The following is a 15,259-nucleotide window of genomic DNA, read 5'->3' on the forward strand; positions in this document are numbered from 1 at the left end:
CAGAATTTTATTTTTTATTTATTTTTCTATTATCAAAAAGGCCTTGTGCAAATCTCCCTCCTGATTTACTGGAGGAATTAAATGAAATACAGATTTTAAAGAGCAGAAAGCAAGGAAAAATCCAGTGACAGTGACAGTTTTATCTGAATAAGAATGTTGGCGGTTTATTAATAAAAACCCACAAAGATCGAATCTATATCTTAATAAGCAAAAAATGGGGGTAATTTCATCCTAAGGGTTAGGTATCTGTGATGAAGATAATTACAGTTGATAAATTAATCCCTCAGGGAATGAGAATTAACTATGTAGTAATTATACTGAGAATGAAACACTCTCAAAAGTAGATTTAAGTTCTCACTTACGCTTGTCAAAAATATCATGCATTTCCCTCAAATTGTTAAATTGTGTTTATTAGGAATATCTTACTCCCTGTTAGTGACATAAATTAAAGTTAGAGGCCTCTCAGGGTGCTTTGGAGACATCCCAGCCCCTGGCATCTTCTTGAAGGACAGTGTCTGTAAATCCTCTTCTGTTGCAGGACTTGGGATGTGAAGTCCCTGAGCTGCCACTCAGCACCACGCAGACTTGCCAATGGAGAGGTGCTTGGTGGTCAAAAGTCAGTCTCTAGAGTCAACCCGGGTTTGAATTCCAGCTCTGTGCCTGCTGGCTGTGCCCACCTGGGCGACAGATCCCGTCCCTGTGAACATACTCTGAGGACATGCCGACAGGGGTGGGAAAGTCCCTGGGGGCTTTCTGGAGGACTGAAAAAATGGGTGCACAGCCCACGTGGCACACTCAGGAGCTAATACTCTGCCTCACTTACAGATGACTTTACAGTGTGCACAGCATCTCTACCCATTTTGATCCATTCAAGAAATATTTATTGTGCGCTGACTGCGCGCTAGTACCATGTGAAAAGATGGGGCTACCTTAAAGAGTAAACAGCTCATGAATAGCTAACAAAATAGATTTAAAAAAGACAAAAACTCAGCCTCAACAAGTTTATCCTTTCTTGGGAAGAAACAGACACCAAAGAAGTGCAACATGTAATATATAAGATGGTGATACAGGGATGAAAGTTGAGGGCAGCAGCCTGCTGGCCAGGAGTCGCCAGGAGGAAGTGATCCTGGATGGAGACGTGGAGGAGGTGAAGAAATGCATCACTGTGGGTCTCGGGGAAAGGGGGGTCCTGGGCCACGACCATCAGGGCAGCATTCTCGAGGCAGAAGCTGCCTGGGGACTTTGGGGAGCACCAGGCAGTGCAGTGTGGCTGGAACAGAGTAAGAGAAAGGGAGATTCAGAGACAAGGACAGAAAAACAACAAGGTGAGGGGTGGGCCGAGCGGCATTCCCCGAGGAACTCTGGTGGCTTTGGCTTTTATTCCGAGTGACACGTGAAGCCCCCGAGGGCTTCTGAGCATTAACTGACTTTAATGTTTTTTGCCTTTGCATCGTATTTTTTAAATTGAAGTATTGTCGATTTGCAATGTTGTGTCAATTTCTGGTGCACAGCATCATGTCTCAGTCCTACATAGACATACATACATTCCTTTTCATGTTCTTTTTCATTATAGGTGACTACAAGATATTGAATAGCTGGTTTAAATTTTAACTGGTTATCTTTACTGCTTTGTTTAGAACAGACTGAAAGGGGCACAGGTGGAAGCTGGGGAAATGGTGAAGAGACCCGACATCAATGTGGTCCGGGCCGGGGGTGGTGGTGGATGTGCTCATCAATCTTAGATGATGGATACAGTAGAGATGAAGAGAGGTGAAGATGTGTTGTGTGTGGGATTTAAGAAGTAGAATCCAAGATGACTTCAAGGTGTTTCGGGCTGAGAGAGACTGGCAAGATGGAATTCCCAGTGCCCGAGGCGAGAAGAGCTGCGGGTCAGGTAGCTTTGAGGAGGTGGAAGGCCAGGAGCTCGGTTCCCGGACACACTGACTTTGCAGTGTCTGAGGATGTCGGATGGCAGTTGGATGTTCAAGTCTGGGGTGTCCCGGAGAAGTCGGATTGGAGGTCAGAACTCAGCTTTGTCAGGAATAGATGGTATTTAATGCAGTAATCCTGGAGTGGAGACAGAGGAGTCTCAGGGCTGAAGTTGGGGAACTGGGGAACAGAACGACCAGGGTGCTGTGGTCTCCTGGGATTCTACCAAGTGGAGGAAGTGTTTCCAGGTGAGGAGAGTGATCAGCCAACTACCTGTAGGCTGAAAATTCCCATTGGACCCCACAGCCTGGAGAGGCACTGGTGTCCAGGACAAGGACAGGTCCCCGGAGTAAGGAGCAGAGGAAAGCCTGGTGGGAGTGACTTCCAGAAAGAACAGGTGAGGAAGAGCTAGAGTCAGAATGCAACTCCTTGGAGATCATTAACTGTGAAGAGGAAAGGAGGATGGAGAAATAGCTGGGCGGGAATGGGAGCTGAGTCTGACGGTTCCATTGTGTCACTTAGGGTCTCGGTTGCCTTATTGATTTTTCTGTCTGGAAGACCCGTCCAGTGATGTCAGTGGGGTGTTAAGTTCTCCCACGATTATTGCATTCGCATCTTCCTTTTGCTTTGTAAGGCGGACACAATCATGACATGTTTATTTTTGGTTCTCTATTTAGAACAGTGTGATCTGTTCCAGTGGTCAGCAAATGCTTTCTGTCACATACAGGGTAGTCAATATTTAGGTTTATGTTGAAATCCCTAAATCTGCTTTTGTAGCACTAAAGCAGCCTTGGACAAGACATACTGAATAGATGTGGCCGTGACCCAGCAAAACTTTATTTATAAAAATCAGTGCTAGGTCTGACTTGCCCTGTGCATCGAGTTGACTGACCCCTGGTCTGTAGCATCAGGACAGAAGTCAGAGCATGCGGGAGAGAGTGGATAGATGTCGGGGTGGGGGCTTGTAATTGATTTTGCTTTCTTAATAAAACAGGAAGCAAGGTCATGAGTTGCAGGTGTGATAGGGTAGAGTGTTGTGGTTTGGAGAGAGAGGAAAAGTGGTGCATGGACCAGGAAATACACTCTGACTGCCCTGTAGGGTCATGGACTTCTTTAGGTCAGTGATCATAAATGTAGAATGAGATCGGTCAACACGTTGGCATGTTTACGTCTCGCCACGCTCATAAAGAGAAAACTAGAGGATAGGGACGTATTTACGCTTTGGAGACTTATCCATGTCGTTGCTTGTGTTAATATTTGGTGCTGTCTCATTACTGAGTACTGTGTCCTAGTATGGATACACCAGCTTGTTTTCCCTTTAAACAATTGTTGGAGATTTGGGTTGTTTTCAGTTTGGCTGTATTATAAACGTTGCTGTGAATAATTGTACAAGTCTCCGTGTGGACATACGTTTTCATTACTCTTGGGTAAATACCTAGGAATGAGATTTCTGGATTTTATGGCAAAATGTATTTTACTTCTATAAAATGCTACCATGGTTCTATCAGAATAAGGGTGCCATTTTGCATTCCTACCACTTGTTTCACGTGCTCCCCAACACCTAAGTTTTTTGACTTAATGTAGTGGCTGGGACCTCAAGTTCAGTGTTGAGTAGAATTGTAAGAGATGCTTATTCCTGATTCTAATTGAAACATTCACTGATGGGTATAATAGCAGCTCTAGATTTTTGTAGATCTCTTAGTAAGACTGAGGAGGGTTGATTGATTTCTAGATGTTAGATAAGTTGGGAAAATTATTAGCACAAAATTGCTCATAATATTTGCTCTTCCTTTTAATGTCTCACTGTAGTGATCATTCCTACATATTTGTGATATTGTTAAATTGTGAATTTTTCTGAACACTCTAGCTAAAGACTTACCCATTTTCTCTGTATTTTCAAAACATCAGCTTGATTTCATTCGTTTTCTCTATTTTTTTCACTGACTTTTAGCTCTTTATTCTTTTTTTTTTTTCTTAGTTTGGATATTATTTGATATCTTTTTGGTATTTAAAGTGAAACTTATGTAGTTGATTTTAGGTCTTTCTTCTTTTCTACTGTGAGCATTTAAATTACAAATTTCCCTTGTAAGTCCTGCTTTAGCTGCAGTGCACACATTTTGATATAGTGTATTTTCATCTTTTTCCATTAAGAAATATTTTCTCATTTCCCTTGTGATTTCTTCTTTGGTCCATGCATTCTTTAGATATGTGTAGTTAGGTTTCCAAATATTTAGGGTTTTCTTAAGTACTTGAATATGTTTTTTTAAAATTTTGTCAGGGAACATACTCTATGATTTCAGTCCTTTTATATTTACTGAGACATTTTGAATGGCCCAGCCCAGCACATGCCTCCTGGCAACCATACCGTGTCCCCTTGAAATGTGTATCAGGCTTTGTGGAGTGTAATGTTTAAATATTAGTGGAGTCAAGCTGATTGACAGTCCTGTTGAAATCTTTTAAGTCTTTTGTCTGGTTTGTAGTTATTGATCAGAGAGTGTTAAAATGTCCAACTTGGATTATGGAATTATGCTTTAGGTATTTTGAAGCTCTGTTACTAGACACATACATATTTATAATTTTACCTAAAAAAATCATATTACTGACTTAGATTAAATTTCAGGATATTCAGTGGATACAACTCTTTTGACCCAAAATATCTTTCCTTTTTTCTACTTTATTCCCCCTACATTGTTCCAGAAGATTATGCAAATCAATTTGCCAGTCTCTTCGGATTATGCCCATAATTTTTATTTTCTAAAACTTAGGAGAAAAACCTGTATCATTTACCCTGGACTCATTTTGCTTTCTAAAATATTAGTTTTGTGTTCTAGTTTTGTTTTCCTTCCCATCTTTTTTTTTGATTGATTTTTTTCCATTGTTAACAAACATCAGAGCTTCATCTATGAATTTTCCATAGACTCTGACTTCAGCTATTTCTTTATGTATGGAAGTAACTTTTGATACTTTTTACCCTAAGTAAACTTCACTCTAACACCCTTTTCCTGTTACATAAAATACTTTAAGTGCTGCTAAAAGGGATTTTTTTTTAAAACAAACACTTTTAAATTATAAATGAAAAAAAGATGAATAATTCAGGTCACTGTCCAGACCTCTAGAGGCCACACATAATACCTTTCTTACTCTGATCTTTTCTTACCATCTGGAGCAGTGGTTCAAGATTTTTTTTTTTTTAAAGAAATGGGATTTTTTTTCATTTAAATTTTTTTAATTGAAGTATCGTCGATTTACAATGTGTTATTTCTGGTGTACAGCACAGTGATTCAGTTATACATATATATATTCATTTTCATATTCTTTTCCATTATAGGCCATTACAAGGTATTGAATATAGTTCCCTGTGCTATACTGTAGGTCCTTGTTGTTTACCTATTTTATATACAGTAGTTAGTATCTGCTAATCCCAAACTTCTAATTTATCCCTCCCCCTACTGTTCCCTCTGGTAACCATAAGTTTGTTTTCTATGTCTGTGAGTCTTGTTTCTATTTTGTAAATAAGTTCATTTGTGCCTTTTTTTTTAGATTCCACATATAAGTGATCTCATATGGTATTTTTCTTTCTCTTCTGGATTAACTTCACTTAGTATGACAATCTCCAGGTCCATCCATGTTGCTGCAAATGGCATTATTTTATTCTTTTTTTATAGCTGAGTAGTATTCCATTATATAAATACGCTACAACTTCTTTATCCAGTCATCTCTTGATGGACATTTAGGTTGCTTCCATGTCTTCGCTATTGTAAATAGTGCTGCTGTGAACACTAGGGTGCATGTAGGTTCAAGATCTTTTTGATCATAAGGATCTTTTTCAAAAATGAAAGTATTTTTGGATTCCTGTCTGATAGTAATAGTAGTTTTCCTTTTAGTATCATTTGATTAAAATGTTGAAGAATGATAACATGCTGATATAATTTAGCAGCATTTCTAAATGACTTTTCATGTTATTAATCACAACTCCATATGTACCAATTTGGTGAATACTGTAGTTCATCTCCCAAGGGGGTAAAAGTGATTTGGGGTTTAGGTAGTAGTTGTTATATCCACAGTTTCTCCTTGACTTACTCTGTTGGTTCTATTTTGTTGATTACAAATACTATCTCTACCTTTCCTCTCTTTTTTTTTCCATTTTTCACCCTCTTTTTCTTCCTTTCCTTTTTCTAGTTTTTGGTATTCCTCTTTCAGTCAATACATTGCGAGTGTGTATGCTAGTAAGGAATTATTTTTCTGATGTTTACTCTAAGATCGGCTGGGCAAGAAATCTCTGGATATCCCGTAGTCAGTCTTTGAGTTTGCTGTAAATAATGCTCCCTTAAGTAAGCATTTCATCACTATAAAATTCTTTCTGCATTCTTTTTTTTAATTGAATTATAATTGATTTACAAGGTTGTGTTAGTTTCCACTGTACAGCAAAGTGATTCTGTTTTATATGTATATATATAAATATATATATTCTATTTCATATTTTTTCCATTATTGGTACTACAAGATATTGAATACAGTTACCTTCTTGCTGCATATTGATGAGCTAAATGACTTTATCTTTCACCCTGACTTGTTTATAGAGGTTTTCGTTCAGGTTAACTTCTTTATGTAACTAATTTATTAATACTCTATATTATTTGTTAGTTTTGACTTTCAAAAGATGTAGACCCCACATCTATTTATCAGAGTTGGTATCACTTTTATTACATATTCCCTGATTTGAAATCTAGACTTGATTTATTTCTGCACTAGGGAGGGAAATTTCTGACAAATAAGGACTAGACATTTTAAACATGTTTTTAAAATATTATACCAAGAAGTCCTGGAATTTATTAGAGAGGGAGCTCCATTAAATGGAGATAATTTAGTAAGAACACAATATTAAAATTACAAAAATCCACATTTTTATGAATGATGGGTTTCGCATTTCTTTATTGGTTTATAATTTAGTAAAATTCAGGCAGAATTTCACAGTGAAGTTATTTAACAGTAAAGTAATCCTATTTGAAGGCTGTCTGAAGATAATGCTAAAATATTTGTGCAAAGAAATGCTATTTGCTCAGATTCTTTTCCATTATATGTCATTACAAGGTATTGATACAGTTCCCTAAAAAGAAAAAAATATTTATGTACGTATGTGTGTAACCAAATCACTTTGCTGTACACCTGAAACTACCACTATGAATCAACTACATTTCCATAAAAAAAATTTAAAAATTAAGAAAAAAACTCCACACCTTTTAGCAGCCTCTGAAATGGTGCAGCTGATGGAATGTGTATTTCTTCAACATCCTCACTGATAATTGATACTAATATAGTGCTTCTATATTATGCCAGGCCCATGTTTCATTACCAGGATAACGTTTTCATTCTCAGAAGTGGTCGCATCTAAGAGTAAAAACGTGCACGTGGCCCCATTGGTGAAATGGACTCCAGAGTCAAGGCAGACCTGCTCCCACTTGACTGAGAGGGAGGCTCCCCGGACCCGGCATGAGTCCTGGCCCAGCGTGTCGTGGTTCTCTGTGCCCATGGGTCCTGTGTCCACACCCCATCTTCTGAACACATGCGGGAAGGAAGAGAAAGAGGGACAGGAGTTATTGCAACTCTCTTTCGAGATTTTACAATTATTTGACTTAAATTGATATATAACTATTAGCCTCTCATATATGGTTAATATTACATAGAGCAGAATTGCATTCTTTCCTTGAAAAGCTGGAATCATTTGTTTTCCTGAAATAATCAGAGATGTTCTTAACTTTGCCTTTTCTATTAGTTTTTTTGTTTTTTGTTTTTTTTTTTTTAATTTTGAATCTTACCAAAAAATTGCTAGATATGTTCTATTCTTATTCTGATTTAGTTGTTTTGGGGGTAAAATTGAGCTCTATAACTGTCTGTAATAAAGCTGAAAAGTGAAATAACCTGTTCAATCAGAGAGCATTGTGGCTTCCTCAATGGTTTTAGAGGTACAATGGAATGGTTTTAGACATCTGTAGTATTTAAACAAGATCCAAATTGTGTGTTTACAGGTTCGCTTAAATTTCTATTTATTTTTTAAACGTTCACTGTTTACAAACATCCCCACCCACATTCAGTAACCCTTACATAGAAAGTGTGTGCGTGGGGTTTCTTCTACTCTTTGAGCTTTAAAGGGGCCCGAGGGACATTGGGAGCTCCTGCAGAGGGCGTTCATCCAAGAGCGAATGATGACACATCATTTCACGAGGGTGAAAAAAGCAGCTTGAATTCCTGCTTGTGTCCCCGCAGGAATCTTCTCGGTCCTCAGCTTGGCCTCCGAGTGCACCACGCTGGCGGCCGAGCTCCCCAAGGTGTCCTACGTGAAGGCGCTGGACGTGTGGCTCATCGCCTGCCTGCTCTTCGGCTTTGCGTCCCTGGTGGAGTACGCGGTGGTGCAGGTGATGCTGAACAACCCTAAACGCGTTGAAGCAGAAAAGGCCAGAATTGCCAAGGCCGAGCAGGCGAATGGGAAGGGGGGCACCGCGGCGAAGAAGAACACGGTGAACGGTACGGGCACCCCCGTTCACATCAGCACCCTGCAGGTGAGCGCGACCTCGGCCGGCGGAGCGACTTCCGCGCCCCCCCCCCCCCCGGCCTGCATCCTGTCGGGGTGCCGGTGTCGTGGGATTGGTACTCGTTTATCTCTCGCGGATGGAAAGGGAATGAGCGCAACAGACTTCCTGGAAGAGAGCAGAAAGCTTAGGTCCCATAGTAATTAACAAAAAGGAAATCAACACCTGATCTGATTTCTGGAGGACGCGGCATGGAGTTTAAGGCCGCACCTCTGCTCTGATGGTCACCACAGAGTGTGGAGGTCTTGCCGGAAGACTTTGCTCCTGTCTCGCATCTGACAAGCCCAGTAAGGGGCCAGGGCGCTGCTGGGGGGCCCGGAAGGCTGAGCCCATGTTTTTGGTTCAGTCTCCCACCTGTTCCCCTCAAGAGGGAGGGCTTCACACAGCACAGGGCAGGCAGGCTCCTGATTTATTGGATGCCTGGCCCATAGGGAGCTATGCCCACGTTTGGGATTTGTCCAGCCCAGGGTGAATAGTTGAAGAACTGGGCAGTAGTTTGCTTGTTCACTCATATATTTCTTTTTTTATTCAATAAAAAGAGTTGAGGACCTACTGTTGCTAATAACATCGTGTTCCCAACTCCAAGCATGTGCCAGGTGTGTTCACAGCAAAGGGGTGTTGCTGCGAATAAAAGGTAGACTATGTCTATGGATGTGAATCAATTAAGACATCAAAGCTGGGGGGAGGGTAGAGCTCAGTGGTAAAGCATGAGCTTAGCATGCACGAGGTCCTGGGTTCAGTCCTCAGTATCTCCATTTAATTTGTATATATATGTACGTAAACCTAATTCCGCCCCCCCCAAAGAAAAACAAAAAACAAAACAGAAAACATCAAAGCTGCTGTACATGCAGCATGAATGAGAGAATTGTTTCTTTACAGTAATGATATATATTTTTAAAATAAGGATTGATTTAAATTTGGTAAAATACATAAAGGAGATTTCCCTGTGAACACATCTGTATCATCTGTGGAAGATGCGATTATCTGTATGAAACCATGCCTGCGTCTTCCGGTTAAGAAATACTGTGTGCGGTGATTGGCTTTTAAACGTGTGCAGATTCAGACCGAAAAGGACCACAAAGCTAATCTCAGCGGCTATGGTCTGGAGCCTTGGGAAGTTCTGTCCGCATCATTAATTTTTATTCCTGACGGTTTCATTATCATACTACCCGGTTTTTGCTACCAGTCATTTTCGGAAGTGACACGTTTACATGATGAAAGTAAATGAGAGACACATATTCATGTGAGGAAAAATGGGGAAATTATAGATTGGAGACTAATAGAAGCAAGACCACTGTAAGACTGTATTACGCGGGGGTGCTGTCTTGTTGATAACTAGTTCATTTGATCCCTCTTGATGTGATGGTATAATTGTTTAAAACAGTATTTATACTGTAAACGCTTTTCTCCGCTTGTGTACATACTTGATTTGATAATTATGTGCAGAGGGCATTAACTGAAGAGGGAAGTTGTGTTTGTGTGAAGTCTCTGCTGAGCGGGAGAAGGTGGGAGCAGCGAACCAGGGAAGGAATGAGGAGCTGTTTAAAGAGCCTGAGGGCTTCTCCGTAGGGAACCCAGTTTTATCCCTCATTCAGAGCTGTCCCATCATTAAAAGTGACTCCTGTAATAGGCGCTCGCCACCGGGACACACACACAACTCATTTCAAAGATAACAGTCTTCAAATACCTTTATAGAAGAGGTTTTAATAAAATCAAAACCCTGGGAGAACGTGTAAATGCATTTTAATTTGTTTTTTCACCCCGTGTCTCTTGGTTTCTCTGCTCCCCACTTCTGAAGGCTGCCGTCCAGCTCTTGGCTAGAAAATATACCTCAGTGTTTGTTCAGGTCAAGGACAGCCTGCTGGTACCTGACGTACTGCTGGGGAAGAATCAGTTTTACTTTTTACCTTAAGCGTAATCTTTACCCAGCCCTCATCTAGTCAATGACAATAGAATTCGTGTAACTAGTCAATGCGTCTTACTAATAAGGCAAAGGCCGGAGTAACCACTGTGTGCTAATCGTGTACAATGATGTGTTTCCCTTTTTTGGTAAAAACAGGAGATATTAATAGTGAAGATTCCCAAGGTGAACACCAGAGGTCAGGAGAGAGATCAGTGGAATATTACGCAGTTGGGTCACAGTTTCACCCTTCTGTGGCCTTTCCTGACGTCGGTGCCCCTTAAACCATAGGTCAGCCTATACCTCCATCTTTTCCAAGATCTCTTCAGATTACCAGGGAGAGTTCATTGTGAAATAATTATTTGGTATATTATAGGGAATGGAGTCAGATTTAATAATTCCGAGTTTCTCAGCCAAATAATCTGTAGCATATGATCCGGCTGAAATATACACAGTTCCTTTGGATTCTCTGCGTTTGGAGTCTCTGTGTAATTCGTCTTTAGTCAACAAGGGAGAAATGCCTTTCACTAGTGAATCTTTGGTTCATGGTAATGGTGACCATGTTCAGTTCTTATTTGTGAGTGTGATTTAGGGACACACTGTCTCACTGATATGACAAATGCCTCAGTCTTCTATAAACCATCTGGTTTGGAAGTAGGATCCATGGGGAGGTCAAAGATTAGAAGTACCAGAAGATTTCTGTAATTTGTATATTGTACTGAGATGAGCTGTGCTGTTTGTGGTTGAAGATGGGTTTTTATTTATCCCTCACTCTTTCAACTGAGAACTCTCACGAGCCTGGGAGTACCTAAGATAACTGGCGATTTGTGCTTTGATCTCTTATCATAAAATAACCTACTGAAAGTTTATTCCACGACATAAACCTTGTTACGCACACAACACGTTAGAGCCCTCCGTGTTCAGGTCACCTCCTGGTTTAATCAGTTGACTATGATTTCTGTTTAACCAAAAGAGATCATAGTCAACTGATTAAGCCATCCGATTTTTTTAAGTATCTTTTTGAAGACGTCTTCTACATAGAAAAATTCTGAATACCCCCGTCTTTCACTTTTATCCTCAGGTTGGAGAGACCAGATGCAAGAAGGTGTGTACCTCCAAGTCTGACCTGAGATCTAATGACTTCAGCATCGTGGGCAGCTTACCGAGGGATTTCGAGCTGTCCAATTACGACTGCTACGGGAAGCCCATTGAAGTCAACAATGGCCTCGGGCGATCTCAGGACAAGAACACCAAGAAGCCGCCTCCCGCCAAACCCGTCATCCCGACAGCCGCCAAGCGCATCGATCTTTATGCCAGAGCGCTGTTTCCTTTCTGCTTCCTGTTCTTCAACGTGATCTACTGGTCGATATATTTATGATAAACCTTTTCCATTCATGTAAAGTAAGAGCCCATCGCATTGTGACCAGCCTCGTCCATCAAGGCCAGCCTGCGGACGATTGTTTGCATCTTCACAGCAATACACTGCATCTTGGACGCCATCGGTTGTCATAGAAACGTGGCTCCTTTATTTGGAATGGCAGCATGATCTCATTACGTCTGTGCTCTAATCATGATGTATTTATGTAAAGCAAACGTGTCGCTTTAGGAACCAATGAAGGACAAGCGTAACCACATAAACCAAAATCCAAACGTTTCTCTCCAGTTAGTGTGAATTGCAGATACTTCCAATAATTCTGATAGTAATTCTGTGCTCGCTGAACCCTATCATGATCTGATCGCCATTCTAATGTACGTGTTGCAAACTCCCCTCCTTGTGACTTGCAGAGAAAGCCATCTTATTCTTGTATAATTTCAGATGGTACTATCACAGATAAAGCAGAATTATATTACATATCATTTAAATTTATAAGTAGAAATATATCAGCTATAATTATGCAAGCTCTGTGGAGAAATAAAGATCAAAGATGTACTAATTTGTAAAAAATCAGCTTATTTTAAAGTCTGCCTGTATTGTCAAAATGCCAGGGAATAAAACACAGTAAGCATTTTTGAAACAAAAGGAAATCTAGATGCACCTAAATTCATGCTGAATTCTGGTCTCTGATAAAATAAAACTAAAGGATAGATATATTGATTAAATATTTCTGATAAAAGAAATTCTACTTTAAAACCTAAATATATTTTCATGGATTTTATTTTGTTGATACAGAGTATACAAAATCATTGTGCCTTAAAAAGAGTCATAAATATTTTAAATCGGAATATAGTAGTGGGTATGTGATTTCACACCACTGTTAAGAAACCAAGAGGAAAATCATTACTAGAAGTAACTTGGGTTTGGGAAGGAAAATTCATAGTAATTAAAGGATTTTAACTTCTTTATTTTATTAAAATGCTTACGTATTTCAAAGTAAAATTAAATTTTTTTCTGAATTTCTTTTTTTCTTATTTGAATAGCTTTTGATTTTGCTACAAAACATTCAAGGATTAAGTAAGTAATTACTTTATGTTAAGCCTCTCTTCTTCTTGTATTTTCTTTCTTGCTAAAGGTCTAGATTGCTTAGATTTCCTTGCTTTGATCTTGTTCCAACTTTAAAATAGATACTTTCTGGTCTCTGACACTCCCGGGTCACCATAGCTGATAGCAAGACTCTGTAATCCACCTAACACAAACATGACGCCAAGTGAGAATATTTACATCCTTTGGAGAGTTTTGTTGCAGCTGAGAGTTTGTGTGGTCAATTCAATAATAAAATGTGTTTGAATATTGTTTGTGCCAATTGCCGTGTATAATTCAGTGCTATTTTGTTGAAGACTAATTTTTTACAAAATCACTGATTGCTAAATCTTTAAAAAATGAAACATATCTAATCTCCACAGTCCTTCAGCACCCTCTAGTTGCAAAATCTCAGCCATCTGAGTAGTTTTAAAATTTCCCCCCAAATCTATATTTGATGGGTTTCAAAATCCTGCTAGGATCCAGGGCAAAACATGTTAATGGAACTGTGTTAGGAAAAAAGAAAATGTCTTGGATAAGACTTCGACCGGTTAAAATTTGTATTATAATCATTATATTTGCTCATAATCTCTTTTCTTTATTCTTTCAAATTTCACTCATATCAGGGAGTTTGTTTTAGAACCAGAGTTGAAGCGGGAAAGGTACCAGATGGAAGGCAGGTCTCATTAGAGAAGATTTATTTCTTGAAAATAATGTGAATTAATTACTTTCTGTAATACGATATTGTAGCCTCTTAAGATCAATTTTAATACCCAAATACATACAAATGGCTGTCCCAGGATTAAGTGCGCATATATAGCTGCAAATGGAACATTCCATGGTGACCATGATGAAGTCCAGTTGGTGTCCGCTAACAGTTGCTTCATATTGTTACCTCGAGAGTCTAGTTACTTAACCCCAGGGTAGTCCTGATCTGTGTACTTCAAATAGTATGTCTTTCTAGGAAACGTGCAGTATATTTGCCTGGATATCAGCATCTCAAATTCATTGTTTCCAAAATTAAAAAAAAAAAAGATCTCCTTACAATTTGGTTGTTTCTTTCATTTTCCGTTTCTGATAGAGTCATCACTGTTCCCGTCGCCTGTGTTAAATCTGCCTTCCTTTCCCACACGGTCAGTCATAGAGATTCTCACACCTGCCACCTCCTCTCCTTCTGGGGACGCCACCCGAAATCCGTGTCCCTTTCCCAGTCATCAACTGTGACAGTGGTCCCCAACCCCACTCCTTTATAACTCTTATTTTTCAACTTGCTTTGTGATGTTCCTTTTTTAATTGCTAAGTAATACATGAATACCTGGATGGATTAAAGAACGAACAAGTGTGTTAAAAGTGAGGAAGCACTTCACGTTGCCATCACAGTCTCTTCTCTTCAAACTCTCGCCCAGTCCCCAGAGGTCGCCAGGGTCTTGTGAACATTCAGACTCACTCGGGGCATTTACAGCCTCTGTCTACTTTTTAAATATGAAACATAATTGAACATAATGGGGTTTAATGTAAATGGGAATCTACTGGATGTATAGTTTTACAATTTGTTTATTTTTCATTTAATATGTTTCAGAGATCTTCCTATGTGGGCACATCCTGGATGTTTATAAGCCTATCTTTGGCTATCCTTCTATATAGCATATAGAAGGTGGCTGAGCTTCGCTTCTTTTTAAACAGAAATTTTGATTGTTTTTCCTTTCTACTACAAAATAAGTTAATTGCAATAAATATTTTTGTGCACGTACGTGGCTATTTCTGTCAGGCAGATGCCACAATTTGAGGTGCTGAGTTGAAAGATGTATATGTTTTCAATTCCAGTGGTTTCTCCCAAATGTCCTTCCAAACGCCTCGAAGGTAGCTTTTTATGATCCTCCCACAGCCTGGTCTTCCTATAACCTGTTGTATGTTGACATATTACTTTGCTTTTTTAAAACCTTTTTTGACATTGTGTCAGACTTAAAAAACGTGCAAAAATATTACAAAGAATTTTTGTGCACCATTCATCCAGTTTCTCCAAACATTAGTATTTTATCACACGTGTTTTATTTTCCCTCCTACCGTGTGTGTGTGTGCATGCATGAGACACTAAAGTTGCAGATACGATGATGTTCCCTTATATTTACACACTTTACTGTATGTTTCCTAAACCAAGACCTCCTTTCAGAGCCACCCTGGTACCAGGTACCCAGATGGGGAAACTGACATTGACAAAATACTATAATCTAGAGACTTTATTCAAATTTGCCAATTGTCTCACTGTTTCTTTTTTTTTTTTCCTTTGGTTCATGATCCAATCCCTAGTATTACATTTTTAATTTACCTGTCATGGCATTAATTTCTTTAAAATAAAGCTGTGGTCACAGTATTTTGCTCAAACGT

General features: G+C 39.4%; 1 protein-coding gene across 2 annotated transcripts in view; it reads left to right on the plus strand.

Moving 5' to 3' along the window:
* The window catches only part of GLRB (glycine receptor beta), a 71,645-nt gene extending 57,546 nt beyond the window's left edge, over positions 1-14,099 (plus strand). For both annotated transcript variants that reach the window (XM_064486000.1, XM_031463759.2), the window contains exons 9-10: positions 8,194-8,486; positions 11,498-14,099. In XM_064486000.1, the coding sequence (XP_064342070.1) occupies positions 8,194-8,486; positions 11,498-11,794 (590 nt within the window). In that variant the 3' untranslated portion in view covers positions 11,795-14,099. The remainder of the gene's footprint in view (positions 1-8,193; positions 8,487-11,497) is intronic.
* The last annotated feature ends 1,160 nt before the right edge of the window (positions 14,100-15,259 follow it).

This window comes from Camelus dromedarius, chromosome 1 (assembly GCF_036321535.1).
Source record: "Camelus dromedarius isolate mCamDro1 chromosome 1, mCamDro1.pat, whole genome shotgun sequence".
Classification (NCBI taxonomy): Eukaryota; Metazoa; Chordata; class Mammalia; order Artiodactyla; family Camelidae; genus Camelus; species Camelus dromedarius.